The sequence below is a fragment of the Microcebus murinus genome, chromosome 22 (assembly GCF_040939455.1).
Source record: "Microcebus murinus isolate Inina chromosome 22, M.murinus_Inina_mat1.0, whole genome shotgun sequence".
Lineage (NCBI taxonomy): Eukaryota > Metazoa > Chordata > Mammalia > Primates > Cheirogaleidae > Microcebus > Microcebus murinus.
The window spans coordinates 4,866,706-4,888,331 of record NC_134125.1 but is presented as its reverse complement, the minus strand read 5'-3'; the positions used below and the strand labels follow the sequence as shown (position 1 = coordinate 4,888,331).

The 21,626-nt window shown below is 51.3% G+C and overlaps 1 protein-coding gene across 1 annotated transcript in view; it reads left to right on the top strand.

Moving 5' to 3' along the window:
• DNAH10 (dynein axonemal heavy chain 10) overlaps positions 1-21,626 on the top strand; it is a 123,332-nt gene that overhangs the window by 63,360 nt on the left and 38,346 nt on the right. The window contains exons 40-52 of the mRNA XM_075996477.1: positions 2,690-2,825; positions 4,062-4,184; positions 5,194-5,328; positions 5,617-5,833; positions 6,797-6,916; positions 8,183-8,328; positions 10,544-10,696; positions 11,891-12,151; positions 13,390-13,562; positions 14,594-14,687; positions 14,979-15,146; positions 15,689-15,877; positions 20,735-20,906. Of these exons, the coding sequence (XP_075852592.1) occupies positions 2,690-2,825; positions 4,062-4,184; positions 5,194-5,328; positions 5,617-5,833; positions 6,797-6,916; positions 8,183-8,328; positions 10,544-10,696; positions 11,891-12,151; positions 13,390-13,562; positions 14,594-14,687; positions 14,979-15,146; positions 15,689-15,877; positions 20,735-20,906 (2,087 nt within the window). The remainder of the gene's footprint in view (positions 1-2,689; positions 2,826-4,061; positions 4,185-5,193; positions 5,329-5,616; positions 5,834-6,796; positions 6,917-8,182; positions 8,329-10,543; positions 10,697-11,890; positions 12,152-13,389; positions 13,563-14,593; positions 14,688-14,978; positions 15,147-15,688; positions 15,878-20,734; positions 20,907-21,626) is intronic.

Here is a 21,626-nt window from a genome sequence, read left to right as displayed (position 1 = left end):
AATAAAACCTTTAACAAGAGCCTGAATCCCAACTAATGGCTTCTAAAACAACCTCTTTGTAGCACTTCTCCCAATTCTGGGTCAGTCCAAGATCTCACTTTGAGTTCAGTTGTGCCTCTTTGGGATCCCTTGCTTTGGAGCAGGTCCTCAGGATTTCTTTGTCCTTTGTGACCTTGGTGTTCTGGAAGACTCCAGACCAGCTGTTTCACAGAACGGTCTCAGCTTTTGATTGTCAGATGCTTCACCATTTGGTTCAGGCTGGGCCCCTTTAACAGGAATGACACAGGAGGAGTGATGCTGTGTCCGTCTCAGCAGTTCGTTGGAGACAGATATGAGGTTGGTTTGCGCCATTATTGGTGGTTTTAACTTGGTCATTGGGTTGAGATGTCGTGTCATTTCCCCTTTTGCAGTTGATGCTGTCTGTAGGGAGATGCCCTGTGACCATGTGAATGTCCTGTTCTTCATCAAACCTTCACCCAGGGATTTGAGCTTTTTTTTTTTTTTTTTTTTTTTTTGCGACAGGGTCTCTGTCATGTAGGCTGAAGTGCAGTGGCACAATTCATAGCTCACTGCAGCATCAAAGTCCTAGGCCCAAGTGATCCTCCCACCTTAGCCTCCTACGTAGCTGAGACTACAACCGTGCACCACCATGCCCAGCTAATTTTTAAATTTTTTGTAGAGACGGTGTCTCACTACATTGCCCAGGCTGGCCTTGAACTCCTGGCCTCGAACTCCTGGCCTCAAGCAATCCTCCTGTCTCAGCCTCCCAAAGTGCTGGGATTAATAGTTGCTTGAATCTTGTCTTCTTACAATGACTATAAAATGGAGTCTTTCTATTGGGATAATTGGTGAAATTTGAATACGGACTGTGTATCAGATAGTAGTATTGTATCAATGTTAAGTTTCCTGAATTTCATAATTGTGCTGTGGTTATATAAGAGAAAGGTGCTTGTTCTTAGGACATGTGTGCTTAAGTATTTAGAAAAAGAGGGTGTTATGTCTGTAACTGACTCTAAAAACTCAGGGAGACAGAGCATGAATGTGGCAAAAAAAATTTAACAATTGCAGAATCTGGTTGAAGGACATATGTATGGGCAGTTCTTTGTACTGTTCTTGTAACTGTACAAGTTTGAAATTATTTAAGAATAAAAAGTTAAGGAAATACTGGAAGAAAAAAAAACAAAACCAAAATGCTAATGCTGCAAAAAAATCTAACTTTCTATCAGTGACTGAAATGGAAACAGTATCCAACCCCATTGCAACACGGTAGAATGATCGAGTCCATCCTTTGGAGCTGGGCTTCGCTGCGGGGTAGCCATTCCAGCCAGAGTTGAAGCGCCCCGCAGCTTCACTCCTGAGGCCTTGGGGCCGAAGTGGACCTGCTGCGGGGATGGAGGGCGTGTGACCCCGGGACCCCGCAGGTGGCGTAGAGGAGTGAAGTGGGCGAAATCGTGCGGCAGATCCGCTTCTTGTCCCTTGGGGCTGCGGTGACAAGGGACCAGGGGTGGCTTAAGTCAACAGAAATGTACCCCCTCGCAGCTGTGAAGGCCAAAAGCCTAACGTAGGGGTGCCGGCAGGTCCGAGCTCCCTCTGCAGCCTCTAGGGGCAGGTCCTCCCCGGCCCGTCCGGCTTCTGTGGCCCTGCGCGTTCCTGGGCTGCGGCTGCGCCGCTCCGGTCTCCGCCTCCGTCTTCACACGGCCGTCTCCGTGTGTCCCAAATCGCCCCCTGCTTTGCTCTTTTGAGGACGTTCGTTGCTGGGTTAAGGCCCACCCGTACAATCCGGAACATCTCATCTTGAGACCCGTAACTTAGTTCCCTCCGCAAAGGCATTTACCCAAATAAGGTCACAGTCTGTGCTGCCGGGGGGACACATCCGTGGTGGGGTGACCCTGTGACCCGCTACACATGCAGGTACACGAGACTCCCCCTTTAACTCTACCATGAGGAAACCGGGGGTTAGAACCAATGATAAATAGCAGTTCATGCCAGCCTCAGCGTCAGAAAAGGAAGAGGGTGGGGGTGCACAGTGACGCTTTGTCTCCGTGGGCAGCTCCTACTCAGCCTCGTCAATTGATTGGTCCTAGGCAGAAACGCGGGGCCCCGCATTCGGACCTCCCAGTTTGTCTGAGAAGTGACAACTCCAGATATTTGTGTGAAGTTCACCGATTCATTATTATTATTTTTTTTTTTTTGGAGGCAGAGTCTCACTCTGTTGCCCGGGCTAGAGTGAGTGCTGTGGCATCAGCCTAGCTCACAGCAACCTCAAACTCCTGGGCTCAAGCAATCCTCCTGCCTCAGCCTCCCGAGTAGCTGGGACTACAGGCATGCGCCACCATGCCCAGCTAATTTTTTCTATATGTTTTTAGTTGTTCGGCTAATTTCTTTCTATTTACAGTAGAGACAGGGTCTCGCTCTTGCTCAGGCTGGTCTCGAACTCCTGACCTCAAGCGATCCTCCCGCCTGGGCCTCCCAGAGTGCTAGGATTACAGGCGTGAGCCACCACGCCCAGCCCCTGATTCTTAAATGTTGGCAACTAACGCAGTTTTTGTGTTCCCTGTCGGTCAAACGTCTGGACCAAGCAGGGTGCTCTGTCCCTGATCCTGGCAAGAAAACCCCAGGAAAAGATGTTCAGTGCATGTGGGCAGGTTACACCTGGTTGCGTAACTGGAAACTTCTGTGGCTGCCGCAGGTACATTTTGTTTGATGGTGACGTGGACGCCCTGTGGGTGGAAAACATGAATTCTGTGATGGACGACAACAGGCTGTTGACCTTGGCCAACGGGGAGCGCATTCGGCTTCAAGCGCACTGCGCCCTGCTCTTTGAGGCAAGTGGGGACGGAAAGTGATTTCGAACATGCGTCTTGCTTTTAAGTAAAAATCCGAATGTTTATCGAAGTAGTAATAAACATAGACGACCGTAAAAAAACAATGCACGAGAGTTTATGATGAGTACAACTCTTTGTTCTTTATCTACTCCCCTCATTCCCTCTTTACTCCATCCCAGATGTGATTAATTTACTTATTTTTGAGTTGTTTTTCCTGATGATTACCGTAGCATCTGTAAGTAACATGCTCAGCATGCTGTCTCTTCCTTTATACATTTTATAGCTCATACATCATCTATTGACTGGCTGCTACGAAAGTGAGAAGTCATCGCTCATGCCGCCCTCCACCTCCCCTCCTCAGGACAGCATATTGTTGAGCTGGTTAACAGCAAACAGTGTTGACATTATTAAGAAGATAGAAATATTTACTGCCGAGCTGAGCAGTCCATTGTGATCACCTTTACTTTCTTTTAGAGCCATCTGTTTTATCTGGAGTTTGTGACTGCCTGCCCCCCCCCCCCCCGTTTGTTTTTAGCTCATCCTCATTTGTCTTTTCAAACTTTCTGTCACATCGAGTATTCTGTTGAGTCCCTTTATTTCCTGGAGACTACTCTCTAAGGCCCTCCCTCTCCTGCTTGTTGTGGGCGGCGTGTTTCACAGCTGTGGGCCAGGACTTGCTTTCACTCTAACTCAGTATTGGTGCCATGTCTATACTGGCTTGCAAGATCTGTCAGTGCACGAGTATTTGCACATCTCTTTATCTGATTAGCAGACTGAACTACGTCGTCTTTCCTAGGAAGAGATAGGCTTGTTAATATTGCTGATTTAGCTATGCACTTACTGAGTTTTATACAACCTGATCTGAACTATGTTAAAAAAAAAAAACAAAAGCAAAAAGACTGAAAGGAAAACACTCCACATTATATCTGTCTCTGGGCGGTGGGATTTAAGTAACTTATTTTCTTCTATTTTTAGTCAGATACTCTCCAACATACCCATTTTCACATTAATTTTATAGTAAGAGAAGACTTAAAAAGGTGTCACATCACAGATGTATAATCTTCCCATCGTAAACCTAGGTGTTGAAGCAAAAACCTCGTGAAAGCTCTGTTAATTTTGATAGGACCTGGGTCATATGCAGTTGTGGAAACTTTGCACAAGAAAAAGGCCCTTAATAAATATCTAATCTGTCTTGTCTGTAGCTGTAGACGTGACTGATTTTCTTTATTTCTCCAGGTTGGAGATTTGCAGTACGCCTCCCCTGCAACTGTCTCTCGATGTGGGATGGTTTATGTGGATCCTAAAAACTTGAAATATGAACCATACTGGAAAAAATGGGTTAATGAAATACAAAACAAGGTAAAAACTATTTCCAAAATGAACTTGGCTATTAGTGGTGGTGGCCGTTAGGACAGCGTAGCCCCGAGGGATGTTTGCAGTTGAAGGCCATGACCTTGCCCTCCACCTGCCCACTTTCTTGAGCACAAATCGCACGGAAGCACGGCAGACACGCTTGTTAAACTTCAGACGGTTCACAGCCCGTGGGATAGGTGATGATTCTGATGGTCTAAGCGAGGGGCTCGCAAAGTTTTCTGTGAATTGGGTAGACAGTATAATAAATATTTTAGGCTTTGTGGGCCATATGCTTTCTTTTGCAAGTACTCAGCCCTGTCATTGTAACACGAAAGCAGCCAGAGACAATATGTGCACAAAGGGACATGGCTGTGTACCAATAAAACTTTATTTACAAAAATAGGTGGCGGGCCAGAAGTGTGCTTAACACAAGGCTTCTTTGAAAGGAGCAGAGATGGATGTGACAGTCATGTGTGGGCTGGGGCTCAATTACACCCAGGACACCATGACCATATTCCCAAAGTGACACAGGTGGTCTGGGTGTGTCTCGAGAAGGGCTGCCAGGCTGGGGTGAACTGGAAACCAGGACATAATTATTGCAGAGAGAAGACCAAGGGAACCGTGATGGGACCGTCTGAGGCACTGTCCTATGGGAGAGGGACTTGTCCGATGACCTTGCAATGCCTGGTGGTCGCTGACGCCTTGACAGGAAGTGGGGCCTTCCACTACTTTGCTGGATGGCCACGGTTAGGTCACTTGAACCCAAAGATGCTCAGTCCCTTTTCTGTGAAATGGGACCTGTTATCCTCCCTCCCTGGGTGGGGTAGACCCGAATGGCAGCAACGTGCTTCATGATGAGATGAGGAGTATAGCGTGCAGGGCATCAGGGTTTCCTTGCCTGCTAAACTTGCCATTCGTTGGAAGATGTTTTTGATGCTCACCAGAAAAGCATTCTGCCAACCTCATTGCAGTAAATAAACCCCTGAAAGCGCTTTGGAATTCTGCTCTTTCATAGGTGGAGCAAAACAACTTAGACGGCCTCTTCCAGAAATACGTGCCCTACCTCATCACCGTGATCGTGGAAGGGATAGTGGACGGGAAACAGGGCGAGAAGCTGAAGACGATCGTGCCTCAGACGGACCTGAACATGGTGAGAGACGCTCGCTGCTGCGAGCGCAAAGATTCTCCCTAAGATGGACCCGCGTCTGGCTTTTGAGCGGGGGCGAAGATGCCAGATGGGTAACCTGTGACATTGCGGGTTGGTTTTCGGGGACGACATGACACTTGCATGTGTGACCCTGTGCAAGGCAAGACACTGGGCTCCACCAAGATGGGGGGACACGTGTTCCCGTCGCTCTGGGATCCCAGGATGGGTGACTGCAGCCATTCTGTGTGGGCGGAATATACGGGCTGAACCAGGCATTTTCCTGTGAACCAGGTGACCCAGTTAACCAAGATGCTGGATTCGTTACTAGAAGGAGAGATCGAGGACCCCGAGCTGCTAGAGTGCTACTTCTTGGAGGCCCTGTACTGCTCTCTGGGCGCCGCCCTGCTCGAGGACGGAAGGGTCAAATTTGACGAATGCATTAAATGCATGGCTTCTTTGCCTACCGCTGACACAGAAGGGGTCTGGGCCAAACCCGGGGAATTGCCAGGTAGGAGCTGTCCCCCGTTTTCCTGCTCAGAGTGCTTTTGGCCAGGTCTTCAGAGGCTGTGAACTTGCTTTTCCATGTCCCCGTCTGTATGGATTTCCCAAGTCGTGTGCTTTTGTAGAGAGACGGGCACTGGTCAGAGCATCCGGTGGTAACCTCTGGACAAGTTCAAATGCGTCGACTGCTGCAGTAGAAGGCCAGCCCCTTTGGGTGACCTCTCCTGATGAGCCTAAACCTTTTCTCACCTGAGCTTAGGTACTTGCTTCCTTTGCTCTGTTTAAGCTCTTTATTTATTTATTTTTGAGACAGAGTCTCACTCTTGTGCCTGGGCTAGAGTGCTGTGGCATCAGCCTAGCTCACAGCAACCTCAATCTCCTGGGCTCAAGCCATCCTCCTGCCTCAGCCTCCCGAGTAGCTGGGACTACAGGCGTGTGCCACCATGCCCGGCTAATTTTTTCTATTTTTAGTTGTTTGGCTAATTTCTTTCTATTTATAGTAGAGAGGGGGTCTCGGTCTTACTCAGGCTGGTCTTGAAATCCTAAGGTGAAGCAATCCTCCCACTGTGGCGTCTCAAAGTGCTGGGATTACAGGCGTGAGCCACCGCGCCCGGCCTGTTTAAGCTCTTTAAACGTTGCGTGTTGCGGCCGCCCCTGGCACCCAGGCCTTCTTGGACCGTGCCCCACCCCACCCTGGTTGGACCCGAACTTCCCCTTCTGCAGAACGGGGCGCTGTATGCTGGGTCTGCCCGTCGCTTGCCTGGGTTTTGGTTGAGAACACTCGGTATCTGTCCAGTCGCCCGGGAGCGTCAGCTCAAAGTGCTCAGTGGCCCCTGCCTCTCTCGGGAGGAGCACCAGGGCGCTCACTGTCACGCCCGCCCAGCGAGCAAGCCGCGGGCGTTCATTGCAAGCCTCGCCAGGATTGGCTCTGCGTCTCTGATGGCGGTGACACAGGCCATTGTCACTGCAGGTCACCTGCCCACCCTGTACGACTTCCACTTCGACAGCACGCGCAGCCAGTGGATCCCGTGGAGTAAGCTAGTCCCAGAGTACGTCCACTCTCACGAGAGGAAGTTCATCGATATCCTGGGTGAGTGGCGGTGCAGGCCCACTCCCAGACCTGCGATCCCTGTCCTGGGAGGAAGTGAGGAAGACCCCACGGCCTCTGTGGCGCCTGGGCCCCTGGTGGAGGGAGGGGACCGAGGAGAGTGAGCCGTGGGCCCTGCCACCAGGGTGGCACCTTTGGTTCCCTTTGTCCCCTGCTGTCCCCTGCTCTGAGTGTCTTAGGTGGCTACGCCTCTCGGCTCTTCCTGCCCGCCCCCCCCCCCCCGCAGGCCCACGCTGCACCCCCCCATCTCCTCAGACGCCCTTCAGGTGGGAAGGGCCAAGGAGGGGAGGGCACGGGAGCCATCGAGGCAGCGTTTGGGGGACAGGGGGCTGCCTGTGCTGAGCCGTACTTCAGACGCCCTCCTCTGGCTGTTCACGCGAGATGAGGGCTGAATAGTTTCACAGACCTGATTGGGACTGATCCTGGCCCGCTGTGCTCACAGGGCGGGGCGTGCCTGTCTGCTCAGGATTGGAAACTGCCAGACTCAACTTGCGGTTTCACTCTCTGTTCAGGGGCAGGTGTTGGTCGGGAAACCAAATCCTGCAGGGGTCTGAGGGGCGTAAGCAACAGAGAAGTTGAGTTTTTAACATCCTGAGTATAAACCAGAATCGGATGTTAAAAACAGTGTGGGGAGCCGGGTGCGGTGGCTCACGCCTGTAATCCCAGCACTCTGGGAGGCCGAGGTGGGAGGACCGCTTGAGCTCAGGAGTTTGAGACCAGCCTGGGCAAGAGTGAGACCCTGTCTCTACTAAAAATAGAAAAAATATTATCGGGGTGTGGTGGTGTGCACCTGTAGTCCCAGCTACTCGGGAGGCTGAGGCAGGAGGATCGCTTGAGCCCAGGAGTTTGAGGTTGCTGTGAGCTAGGCTGATGCCACAGCACCGTAGCCTGGACAACAGGGCAAGACTCTGCCTCAAACAAACAAACAAAACCAGTCTGGGTGTTCGAAACCTGGACTGTGCTGACTATCACGGTCATAGAACTGTATCAGACTCACCAAATCATATACTTAAAATGGGCAAATGTTACAGTGTGCAAGTTGTACCTCAATAAAGCTATCAAAGTGATGGCTGGGGTGGGAGGTTCTCCTAAGAAGAAAGTTTCCCTGTATCTATGTTTTTGGGATCCCGTCTGGGTTCATGCTGATGCTTTTTTGGGATTTGAGGGATTCTGTGAAGCTCCAAGTTGCCGAATGCTCACCCTGTCTGGAGTCCCCGCGATCTCCTGTTCTCGATGCATTTTTAACAGTTCACACAGTGGACACCACCCGGACTACCTGGATATTGGGACAGATGGTTAAAATTAAGCACCCTGTTATTCTTGTTGGTGAATCTGGCACTTCTAAGACAGCCACTACCCAGAACTTCCTCAGAAATCTGAACGAAGAAACGAACGTAAGTCATGACTAGTATGCCTTATCTATTCCCGCGTAGCAAATTACCCCAGCGTGGAGCAGCTTCGTGCGCCAGATGCTTATTATCTCACGGTTTCTGGGGGTCAGGAATCTGGGAGTGGCTCAGCTGGGTGGTTCCGGCCCAGGATCTGTCTTGGGGTTACAGATGAGCTGCTGGCCAGGGCTGTCGTCACCTGGAGGCTTGCCTAGAGCTGGGGGCTCCTCCCAAATGGCATTTCCTGTGGCTCAAGGCTGGAGGCCCCAGTCCCCCACCGTGCGTCCCTCTCCAAGGGCTGCCCGAGTGTGGTCGTGACGTGGCAGCTGGCTCCCTCCTGAATAGGTGTCCAAGAGAGACAGCAAGGCAGACACCACCGTGTCTTTCATGACCCGGCCTTGGATGTCACCTCCTATGACTTCTGCTATATTCTGTGGGTAACAGAGAAGCAGAGCCCCCCTGGTGTGGTGTGGGAGGTGCACCAGGTGTGACTGCCTGGAGGCCAGGGTGACGGGGCACCCCCCTGGAGGCTGTCACAGGACATGCACCCTTGTTTTGGGGTTTCTGAAACTGTTTGAGTCTTTCCTTTGTTTTTTCCAGCTCTTTGTCCCATGTGGTGGTGGGTGTGACATGTGCCAGGTGCAGGGCTCGCTCGCTGGGTGCACAGGACAAGTGACAGTGAGCAAGCCTGCCTGCTCTGTAAGGATTCTCGGGCAGTGGGAGCAAGCATGACAATGACAACAGGGGACATGGCAGTGCAGGTGTGGCAGGGCGCACCAAGGTGGCAGGGAGGCAGGTGCCTTCCCGGTACTCAGGACCACCCTGCGTGGCCCGCTCCTGCCCACCCCTCCAGCTGCCCTGGCTGTGTGGCGTCTTCACTTACGTTATAACCGAGCAAAGCCGCCCGCTCCTCCAAGGGGCTGCCGCGATTTCCAGGCGCTCCCACTCTCAGACACTTGCCTCCAATCTGTGAGGACTCGGTTCTGTGCGTGTTGGTGCCTGTTCAGCGTTTAAGCTTCCAATTCCCGTTCTGGCTGGCTGGGAGCTCAGCGGGGAGAAGGCTTTCCCTCTGCTTCCCCCTAGTTCTCTCGCTCAGCTTTGTGCCTCTTCCACTCCCAGGGGCTCCGGCAGCCACAGCCACGGGGCTCTGGGAAACCGTATGGCCCTCTGGGGCGGGAGTGCTCAGCGGGGCTTTGCACTGCACCCCTTACGGGATGAGGCAGGGCTGAGCTGGGCTGCCCATGGGTGGGGCAGGCTCAGTGGCGTAGCGCTGCATGCAGACGTGGGGGGTTTAGCTGCAAGTGTGGCTGGCACAGAAGGGACATTTACAGTGGGGGGCCTGCGGGTTTGTGGAGTCAGGCACAGGGAAGCCACGTTTAGGAGACTTCTTCCCAGCTCCCTCCCTGCTCCCGGGACTCTGTGGCTAGTGCTCACTGGCCCAGCCGGGTACAGCTAACATGCTGGCTTTAACAAGATGCATGTTCAGCTGCAACGTGTGCAGCTTATGTGCGCCTGCGCGTCGTGCCCCAGCTGGAGGCTGCTGTGGAAGACAGCGGTCGGCTCTCAAAGTGTGACCCCCAGATCAGAGGCTGCTATGGAAGACAGCGGTCGGTTCTCAAAGTGTGACCCCCAGATCAGCAGCATCGACCTCACTGACAACTTGTTTAAAATACCCCAGACCCACTGCACTGGCAACTCTGGGGGATGGGCCCGGCATAGGGACAGGGCCCAAGGACAGGTGCATGAGGGGCGGGGGCGGGGCGGGGGGCGCTTCCCTCGCCTTTCTCTCCGGCAACTCCTGGGTGTTCATGCTGCCTTTGACCTATTTACGAAGATGCAGCCAGCACACTGGTAACTTATGTCTGAGTCTCGTTATGTTGCAAATGCCATGGAAGGCTCTGGAAGGTTAGATGACCTTTTGGAGGTCACTTAACTAGAACTGTGCAGGGCCAAGACCTCCTCGTCCACTTTCTGCAAAGCGATATGGTCCCCGAGGCCCACGTGCAGCCACTCCTTATTGGCTCGTAGAATCTGCCACAAGGAAAGAGGCATTCTTGCTTTAGCACTCAAAAAGTGACAAAACACAGAGCCACACCAGGTTATGCAAAGGTTAGTCCGGAGACCAGTGACTTTGCAAAACAGAGGTGGTGGCTTATGCTGGAACATTCACGGCTGACACCTGCAGAAAAACCTGACTTTTCGAATTGTCTCTGTGTTTCAGATCGTGTTAACGGTCAACTTCTCCTCCCGCACCACATCCCTGGACATCCAGAGAAATCTAGAGGCAAATGTGGAAAAGCGAACCAAAGACACTTACGGGCCACCTATGGGGAAGCGCCTGCTGGTGTTCATGGACGACATGAACATGCCCAAGGTGCAGTGAGTTCGGGAGGCGGGAGGCCGGGCGAGTCGGTGCTTGCGTTTGCGTTGGGAAGTGAGCGAGTGTGGAGCCCCCTTTAACTCTGCATGCGGCTGCAGGTCGGGCCCGGGGAAGCCCACGTGGGCGGCGTGTTCCCGGGACGCACGTACACGGAGGGACCTATCCCTTACTGTGTCCCTTAGCTTCCCAGAGGAGGAAGGCAGGCGGCAGGCAGCCTTTGCACTGTGTTCAGCATGAGTTTGAGTTTGAGGTGGCTTCCAAATGAGCTCTCCTTGAGAGAATAATCCTGTTCTTGACCCCGTATACATGGGAAGCATCAGGCCAGACACTTCCCAAGAATTCCTCTGGATTTACCAAGGAAGGAAAATTTTAGCTGTGTGGTGAATGTGTTTCTGGGGCCAGAGCCTGAGAAGTACAAAGTTTTGCATCTAGCATACTGGAATTTAAATTTATATCATTTCACAGAACCATTTTTTCCTGAAAGTCTATCTTCCATAAGGACTGTGTGCAAGGCCAGGACCCATCCATCCACCCATCCATTTATTTATTAATCTATCCATCTATTCTGTTTATCCATTCACCTGTTTTCCATCCACCCACCCATCTGTTTATCCAGATACCCATCTGTCTGTTCATCCATCCATCTATTATTCATCCTTCCATCTATCCATCCACCCACCCATCCTTCCATTCATTCAATTGTACATCCCTCCATCCACCCAAATGTCTGTCCATCCATCCAACCAATTTCCGTCTGTCCATCCATCCATCCACCCACCCACCTATCAATCCATTCATTCAACTGTCCATCCATCCATCCATTCACTTACCCACCCATTCATCCATCCGTCCATCCATATGTTCATCTGTCCATCCACCTGTCCACCTCTCCATCTATCTAATTAACATATTTATAGAGCACCTCCTATGGGCTGGCGCTGTGCATGTGCGAAACCTGTGTAGACCCTGCCCTCATGTAGCTTGCAGTCTAGTGAGGGAGACGGGCTTAAAGCAGTAATCACACATGAATACGTAACAGCAACATCTGAGAAGCCCCGCGAAACTAAAACCAGGTGCTCCGAGAGAGCAGCAGGAGAGGTGAGCTTCAGTCTAGGGGGTCAGCGGAGGCCTCTCTGAGTTCTGCCTTACGCAACGCTGCTATTCTCTTTTCTCTAAACAAAAATCGAGGTGGACGAATACGGCACCCAGCAGCCGATTGCCTTGCTGAAGCTGCTGCTGGAGAAAGGCTACCTGTACGACCGCGGGAAGGAGCTGAACTGCAAGAGCATTCGCGACCTTGGCTTCATCGCTGCCATGGGGAAAGCCGGCGGAGGCCGCAACGAGGTCGACCCGAGGTTCATTTCGCTGTTCAGTGTCTTCAACGTGCTGTTCCCTTCAGAGAAGTCTTTGCATTTGATTTACTCCTCCATCCTGAGAGGCCATACCTCGGTAACTCGGTTTTAATCAGAAGTCTAAACCGGAAGACCTCGTGTCGGGGTAGAAATGTGTGTGGGGTGACGTGGCTGTCAGGCACGGCAGGGACAATGCCAAGGGCCCATGACACTTCCAGGGGCCATTGGAAATGTGTTAACTTCTTTCAAAATCAGAAGAAAAAAATGGTCTTTATAGCAATGCAGTTAGAAAATATAACTTTACTGTATTTTTATGGGAGAAGGGCCCATGGCATTCGTGATGTGGCCCTGAGAGACGTGTGTCACACTGAGTTACGGCAGTGAGCGGACCAGGGGCCTGGGGTTCTGCGTCAGGCCCAGTTCTGCGCCGTGGGCTCTCCCGACCCCCATTCTCACCTGGAGCAGGGAGATAACAGTGGTGCCCACCTCACTGGGCTTGGGGAGAAGGAAAGGCGGAAAGTGTGCGTTGCAGTGTCTAGCATGTGGCAGACACTCACTAGACGCTAGTTATTGCTGTAGTCATGACGACTCACGTGGGTGCCCCACATGGGGCCTGTTCATTTACACAGTGACCCGATCCTGACGTTTCCCTACCAAAGCAGCATCTACACGCCCAGCTGCTGTGGGGACCAGGGGGGTGAGGTGGCAGCACGGGGTAGGTCACGCGTGAGCACCTGGCCTGCTCACGCCCTCCCTACGGGCATTCGCTCTCAGAACGGCGAGGTCTGCGCCACTCGGACACAGCTCAGACTGAGGGCTGGCTGGGGTGTTTGGTTTCACATCACGTTGGCTGGTCAGCTAGTAAGAAAATCTAGGCTTAGAGATAAAAGTAGATCAGATGATGAGCTTCTCTGGCCTCTTAATTTCCATTAAAAATGATAAAATTCACTTAATAACCATTTTAAAGCATATGATACGGTGGCATTTAGTCCATTTATAACGTTGTGCAACCATCACCACTATCTGGTTCCAGAACGTTGCATCACCCCTAAAGGAAGCCCACTGTCAATAGCAGTTACTCCCATCCCACCCCCTTATCCCCCGGCAACCACTGATCTACTTTTTGTCTCTATGGATTCACGTATTCTGGGTTTTTCATATAGATGGAGTCATACTATATGTGTCCTTTGTGTCCTGTTTCTTGCACTTAGCATGATGTTTCCAAGGTTCACCCATGTTGTAATATGTTGTTAATGCTTCACTCCTTTTTATGGCCAAATGATACGCTGTTGTATATGCATTCATTCATCTATTGACGGACTTCTAAATTTTTAGACATTTCACGAGAGCATCATGGCTGTGAGTGACAAGCTGACGTCCTGCACATTAACACTCTACGAAGACATCGTTCAGGACCTACCTCCCACTCCTTCCAAGTTCCATTACATCTTCAACCTGCGCGATCTCTCCCGGGTCTTTAATGGTCTTGTCCTCACTAACCCAGAGAGGTGAGTTTGGTTTCTCTTCATGCATTCGCCGTAGGTGGGACGATTTCTTTTATGCTTTGAAGACGGAGAACTGATCACCGATTTCGATGAGTCAGTGCATCTTAGTTACCCGATGATTCTGCTTATGTTGACTGAGAAAACAGACACATGCTTGGCGTAAGGCCAGATGCCCTGTTAAGCCCTTGAGTTGCAGACACGGGCGAAGGGAAGCGGAAAGGCTGACATGGAGACAGGTGCGTCTCACCCCAGGGAATGCTTTGCTTGACCTCATTGCCAGTTCTGAAGTTGGGGTTTTCCTGCCTGGAGCCTTTCCTGCAACCCAATCGCTTCCAGTTGCTGCGTGGTGACGTGTGTGTCTTTGGGAGGAGCAAGCGGAGAACAGGAAGGATTTAAGCCTGCGTGTAGAAAATTTCCCATTAAAGCTCGACTTTCGTCCTCACATGAGCGTCTACTTTATGTCGATTTGCAAGCAGAATGCAATTACATGGATTCGTATCACGAATCAACGAAACACTGGAAAATGAGTTAAGGACCACGGACCTAGGCTTGCTCGTGGCTGCCCTTGGAGTTGTGTCGGGTGCAGTCCAGCAGGGGCAGCCCCAGGTGTTTTGGGTGGGGTGATGGCTCTTTGCCAGAAAACAGGGAAATTCTGGAACTTGGGCCAGATGGAGCTGGCTCTTAGAAAAAGGAGCTGCCAGTGGCCCTGATGCCGATTTTGAATCCATATTTTCCAGCAAGTGGGGCGACGTTAGGCACTTACTTGATGTCATTTACGCCACGTATAGATGATGCTCTTTCTCCTTCCCCACGGTAGGATAAGTTATGGGTGATGACTCTGTATTCTTTCCATTTAATTCATTAGCTTCTGCAGGGCTCTCTGCTTACATCCCATTACTGTGGCACTAGGGGGCAAAGGACCCTAGAAACGCCGGTCCCCTCCTGCGCCCTGTGTGGGCATCTGGAAACGGCAGCACGGGCCTCGCTCTGCTGCAGGGGACTTCGTGGCTGATTCTGCCCCTTTCCTCGTGCAGGTTCCAGACGGTGGCCCAGATGGTGAGGGTCTGGAGGAACGAGTGCCTGAGAGTCTTCCACGACCGGCTGATCAATGAAATAGACAAGCAGCTGGTCAGTGTGGTGATGTGGGCCAGCAAACGCGCGGCTCTAACCACAGCGCCCTCCCCTGAGTAAAACCGACGAGCGTAGAAACAACCCCGGTGTACTTGTCATATAGGACACTAATTGCAGAAAACCAGACACTAACAATAAAGGCCAACGGGTAAAGGAGGGCGGGTTGCTTATTAAGTATCTTGTAGCAAAAATTATTTTAGGTAATAACAGCGTGTACTCCTTTCCTGACAAGACCCCTGTGCATTTGCTTTCTTGAGTTTGGGTCCTTTAATGGTCTTGTGTTTTAAGGTGCAAGACCACATAAGAAGCTTGGTGACGGAACATTTTCCCGACGACCTGGAGACGGTGATGAGGGACCCCATACTGTTCGGAGACTTCCGGATGGCCCTGCACGAGGAGGAGCCGCGTGTGTACGAAGACATCCAGGACTACGAGGCGGCCAAGGCGCTGTTCCAGGTGTGGGCGGGCCTCGCCGCCTCCTAGGAGCAGGGCCGAGCGGGAGAGCTGAGTGGGAGGGCCGAGCGTGGAGTGGCGGCCCAGGAAGTAACAGCCGTGGCTGTTTCTCGGGCGTCAGATGCGGGCCTGTGTCTGACCCGGAGGCCCCCCTCCCAGCGGTGCAAGGGCAGGGCCCCTGGCGAGGCGTCTGTTAAACACAGACTCCTGGGCCTGCACCCTGAGATTGGCTTCGTTGGGCCCGCGGGGGTGTCCCTGGGTGCTGCACAGCTAGGTTTGGGGACCACTCACCTGATCCCCAACATTCATTTTCATTTACATTCACGAGATGCGCCCCGTGACCCCCTTCGGCTTGCTGCCGGCCCGTCAGAACGCAGCGGGTGGAGGTCTTGATTGTGAAGGCTGATGAGTCCTGTGATTATTTCAGCCACTGTGGATGATCAGAAAAACCTCTCCATTCTCAGTCTCTGCTGGACAGGACAGGGGAGTCCGCCTCTTAAATCCAGGGATCCTTTAAAACTTTTTTTTTTTTTTTTTGAATTCAGGAAATCCTTGAGGAGTATAACGAAAGCAACACCAAGATGAACTTGGTTCTCTTTGACGACGCTTTGGAGCATCTGACCCGCGTGCACCGCATCGTCCGCATGGACCGCGGCCACGCCCTGCTGGTGGGCGTCGGGGGCTCGGGCAAGCAGTCGCTGGCGCGCCTGGCCGCCTATACCGCCGGCTGCGAGGTGAGTCCGCCCGCCTCCCAGGAAAAGAGACTCATTTGGGTTTCTGCTATTGGCAAGTCATGTGCTATCGGGACAGTCTACAGCAGATCATGCCGTGGTGTTTCCAAAGTGTATGGAAGTCCTTTTTTGGTTTGGTTTTTTTTTTTTTTTTTTTGGCTTGATCTTATTTTTACTGAATATTGAAAGCATCTAACTACAGATGCTCCTTGACTTACAATGCGGTTACATCCTGATAAACTCATCATAAGTCAAAAATACAGCAAGACAATGTGCATTTAATGTCTGAACGAACCCACTGTAAAGTGGAAAAATCGTAAGTTGAACCATGGTACGTTGGACTGTCTGTAGTGTATTGTTTTTAGAATGGAGAATGTGTCAAATTGAGTTCAAAAATCAAACCCAGGCAAGTCCTGTGGACTGTGGCGTGTGCTTACGTGGTGGGGGGCTTGGCCCAGACCATGGCGGGCCCGTTGCATGAGGCCGGCAACTTGCTGATTGCGGAATCTCTGCACGACTGGCACAGCTCGGGGTCAAGCCTAGGATTCTTTTTTAAAAACAATTTAATTGAGATGTAATTCAAGACCATATGATTTACCCACTTAAAGTGTGCAAATCGGTGCTTTTTGGTATATGCACAGATATGTACAACTATCGCCACAGTCTAGTCTGGAACAACTTCATCGCTTCAGATAGAAACCCCGTGCCTTCTCTCCCACCCCCGTCTCTGCACCCACCCTCACCTGCCCTGAGCAACTACCCACTGACCTACTTTCTGTCTCTACGGACCACCCTGCTCTAGACTTTCATGTGGGCAGACTCACATAGTGTGAGGTATTTCGGTTTGGCATAATGCTTCCAAGGTTCGTGTTGGAGCACGTGTCAGTACTTCATTTCATTTTTGGCCAAATAATATTCCATCGTATGGATGGACCACATTTTGTTTATCTGTCATCTGCTCATGGACGTTTGGGAGGGTCTTACCTTTTGGCTATTGTGAATGGTGCTGCTGTGACATGCGTGTACAGACGTGTGCGAGGACATGTGTCTTTCCTGCTCTGGGCGCACTCCTGGGACTGGGGCTGCTGGGTCATCTGGTGGCCACATAGTCAGTCATTTGCGGACCCGCCCGAGCGACTGCATCATTTTACATCCCGCCAGCAGTGTCTGCGGGTTCCTGTTTCTCCAGACCGTTCTAGAACTGCACAGGTGCCTCCTGCAGTTTCCATGGGTGACTCACCTGCAGGGCCCTCTCGAGCCGGAGGCTTGCGCCCTGCGTTGAGGCTTAATCTTGACGACGAGTCATCTCCATGATTCGCCCTTGTCTCCCCGACCCTCCTGTAGCTCTCAGGCGTCTAACTCTCCGTGGGTCTTCCCTTACCCCCACGCCTGTCTCTGCTGCACCCTGGCCCCGGTGCCTCCATCCTCTGTTGCATTCCGTGACCCACGTGGACGCCATATGGTCTCGTCCAGCCTCGGTCATTCTCAGATGCTCAGCTGTCCCTCGCACCCACCTCAGACCCATTTGAGAAGCCTGCCTTTCGAGAGGATGCTTTTGTTGGGTTTTCCTGATCCTTCCCCTAGCAAGGAAGATGTGTTCTTTTGTACAAACTTTTTCCTATTTGTCTTCTATGCATTTTCTGGATCAGATTTAACCCAGCATCATCGTCCTTATCACGGCGTCACTGGCAGTTAAGGCTGCCATAACAGAGTGCCCTAGACTGGCTTGTGGGCAACAGAAATTGATTTCCTACAGTTCCGGAGGCTGGGGACTCTGAGACCCGAGTGCTGGCATGGTCAGGTTCCAGCGAGGTCCCTCTCTGGGTTGTGGACGTGGCTGACTTCCCTTTCCCGTGGCTGGAAGAGAGAGAGAAGGGCCTTCGGGGGGTCCCTTTCATAACAGCACGAATCTCAGGCGTGAGGACTCCCCCATCACCTAGGGACCTCCTAACAGCCCGACCAGCACCCTGGGGTTTAGGGTTTCAGCATACGGAGTTTGGGAGGGGGACGCACACATTGAGTCCACTGCACACGGTGATCACTATCATCGTGAATTCTCTCGCTTTTCTCTCTGAATGTAATATATAATACAGCCTCATTGCAACAGTTCAGAACGTGCAGAAAATCTAAAGAAAATAAAGATCACCTGTAATCTCATAACCTAGAGATGGACACTGTTACTGGTGACATTTTTAGCGAGCAGTTGCTCCTCAGCTCGCCACGCTTGCACCGGGGCGCAGCCCCATCGTAAGTCGAGGAGTGTGCTGAGTGGCCGCATCTCGCTTTTGCACTGTCGGAAAGTCAAACAATCTCAAGTCCAGCCATCGTTAGTTGGGGACCGTCTGTATGTTCTTCCACTTTTCTATGAATGAAAAAGTTCTATGATTATACAAACACATTTACTTCTTACCAGCAACGGGTTAATATTAATATTATATATAACTTTGGTAATACGTGTTTTTCCCACTGTATCACTGACATCTTTTCAAGCCAGTGCAAATACATATTTGTATCATCTTTTGAAACACTGGACGGTGTTCCGTTGCGTGGGTATGCCATACGTGACCCATCTCTGTTGGTGGACACGTGGCTTTCCCCTTGGTTTACTATAATAAACAGTGCAGGGATGAACATCTTTCTTCATATATCTTTGAACACTGTTCAGTGTTTTTCATAGGATCGCTCTGTAGAAATTGGGGAATTGGTGAGTTAAAGGGTATATGGTTTTTAAAGACTTCAGATACGTGGGGCCTGCTTTCTCATTGGAAAGGCTGGACCTGAATGTACTTGGACGGCGAGTAAAAAGGGCCTGGGAATGCAGGCGAAGGGGTGAGGCTTTAACCTGATTTGTGACTTAGTTGAAAATGGGCTTGAAGCAAATATGACAAAGTTTTTTTCAGTAAATGTTAAATGTGAGTGGTAGTTATAGAAGCATTATGTTATTCCTTATATTTGGTTTATTTATTTATTTATTTCTTAAGAGATGGGCTCTTGTTCTTGCTCAGGCTGGTCTTGAACTCCTGACCTGGAGCAATCCTCCCGCTTCAGCCTCCCAGAGTGCTAGGATTATGGGCGTGAGCCACTGTGCCCAGCCATTATTTTTTAAAATGTCTTAATAACCAATCACACCCCCACAACAAAGGATTATGCTAATTTATGCTATCCGCAATGTCTATTTTCTGCATATTCTTACCGATACTAGGTATTGTCATTCTGATATTTGCTAATATTATAGATGGAAAATATTGCCGTTTAAATGATCTTTTCTTCAATAGTGAAGTTTGAATATCTTTTTATATATTCATTAGACACTTGCCTTTTCTCTTTTGTAAGTTGCCTCTTTATATATTTATTGATTTGAGAGAACTCTTTATATACGAGAGTGATTATGGTTCATTCAATGAATACAGCTTACATTATTTCACAAATATTGACCTTTTGTCTAAAGTATTTCTAAAACTTTAAAACAATGAAACAACTCTATTTTTTTTTTGACAGCAGCCTGTATCTGTATAAACAACTCTAAAACAATGAAAAACTAACATGCCTGAGTTACCTTTAAATCTGATAAAATATGTGATTGAATTCATTCATTATTTTTTTTTTTTTTTTTGAGACAGAGTCTCACTTTGTTGCCCAGGCTAGAGTGAGTGCCGTGGCGTCCGCCTAGTTCACAGCAACCTCAAACTCCTGGGCGCAAGCGATCCTCCTGCCTTAGCCTCCCGAGTAACTGGGACTACAGGCATGCGCCACCACGGCTCATTTTTTCTATATATATTAGTTGGCCAATGAATTTCTTTCTATTTATAGTAGAGACAGGGTCTCGCTCTTGCTCAGGCTGGTTTTGAACTCCTGACCTCAAGCAATCTGCCCGCCATGGCCTCCCAGATTGCTAGGATTACAGGCGTGATCCACTGCGCCTGGCCGAATTCATTCATTATTAAAATACAGTTGTTATAGGATGTTTCTACATTTTTCAGCAGGATAAGACGTTCCCCTCTGGCAAGTTGATTTTTTCTGTTGATTTGTCCTGGTGAATCTCAGGCATTTTCCCAACACACCACCTTGAGGAGAACAGCAGAGAGGGTGTCCAGGGACAGAGGCTGGGAGGAGGATGACACACAGGGCGTGGCTGGGCCCTGGGAGGCAGAGGGCTGGGGGAGGGATCAGAGCAGGCCTCCACGCAGAGTGGGGGCTGTAGGCTTCGGACAGATCTGAGCGCCGGAGTCTACCGGCCGGTGTGTGATCGCGTGTGTGAGTGCACAGGGTCGGGAACAGAGACTCGGTTACTGGAAATGTGACGTGTTTCCAAAATTACGGTTGCCTATCGCAGCGAAAGGTTTCACTTCCACTCTGAGCTAAAGTAAATGCTTGAACAGAAAAGGTGTGTCCTTACTTACAGTCATATCTATTTTGTTTGTAAATAGCATTTCCCAGTTTAAGAATTTAGAATGGCTTCTCATTGAATTTCTTTACACGTCTTCCCACGACGATTTATCCATTTTCATGTCAACTCTAGCGCGTGGCTGTGCACACTTTGGGGGGTGTGTGATCTTCCTCCTCTCCTCCCAGGCCCAGCCCCTGGCTGCTTCCTTCCCGCCTCCCCGTCCTGCCTCCCTCCCTCTTGGTGGCTCCGAGGCCTCGTTTTTGTTACAGGGAGGCCTTCCCAGACCCACGTTCTCCCATGTGGACGGCCCGTGCCCGCTGCACGTGGCCAGCAGGGGAGGAGGACAACAGGTGGCCGAGACGCTGTGCTCTGTGGCTTGGTGACGCTGCGCCCTGTGGCCCGGTGGCGCCGCGCCCTGTCGCTTGGTGACGCCGCGCTCCGTGGCCTGGTGACAGTGTGCTCTGTGTCGGCAGGTGTTCGAGATCATGCTGAGCCGCGGCTACGCAGAGAACAATTTCCGGGATGACCTGAAGAACCTCTATCTGAAACTTGGGATCGACAACAAAATGATGATCTTCCTGTTCACGGACGCGCACGTGGCCGAGGAGAGCTTCCTGGAGCTCATCAACAACATGCTGACCTCAGGTGCCGCCGGCCGCTGTGAGGGGAGGGAGGGCCTTCTCCAGCACTCGCCACCTGCGGGCGGGCGCGGCCTCGCCTGCGCGGCCTGCCCCCTCCTGTCCGCGGCAGCCCAGGGGTCTTGTCTCCTTGCCCTACACGAGAGCCCGGGCCCTGCGTCCTGAGGTCTTGTCCGTGCGTGTGGCAATAGCGTGTGTCACGCAGCCCTCCTGAGTGCGTGTGGTGCGTCGCGTAGCGTGGCGAGGAAGGCACTGTTACCACCCTGGCTTCACAGCCGAGGAAACTGAGGCACAGAGGCGCCGTAGAGGGCTGAGTCATGGCCCCTCAGATACGTTATGGTCCTCAAGCCCTGGGACCTGTGAACGGGGCGTCACTAAGGAGAAGGGTCTTTGCAGAAGTAGTTAAGGATCTAGAAGTGACATCCTGGATTTCGGATGGGCCCTAAACCCAATGACAGTGGTCCTTGTCAGAGGCAGCAGGGGGTGTGAGTCAGAGGATGAGGCCACGCAAAGACGAGGGCAGAGATTTCCACGCGCAGAGGGGTGTCTGCAGCCGCCGGGAGCCGGACGAGGCGAGGAAGGACCGACCCTCTCCTGCGGCCTTTGGCGGATGCCCGGCACCCCGGTCTCAGGCCTCCAGAACTGGGAGAGGGCACATTCCTTTCTTTATCCTTTTAAGCTGCCCAGTTCGTGGTAGTGAATTACGGCAGCTGAGGAAACTGCTACC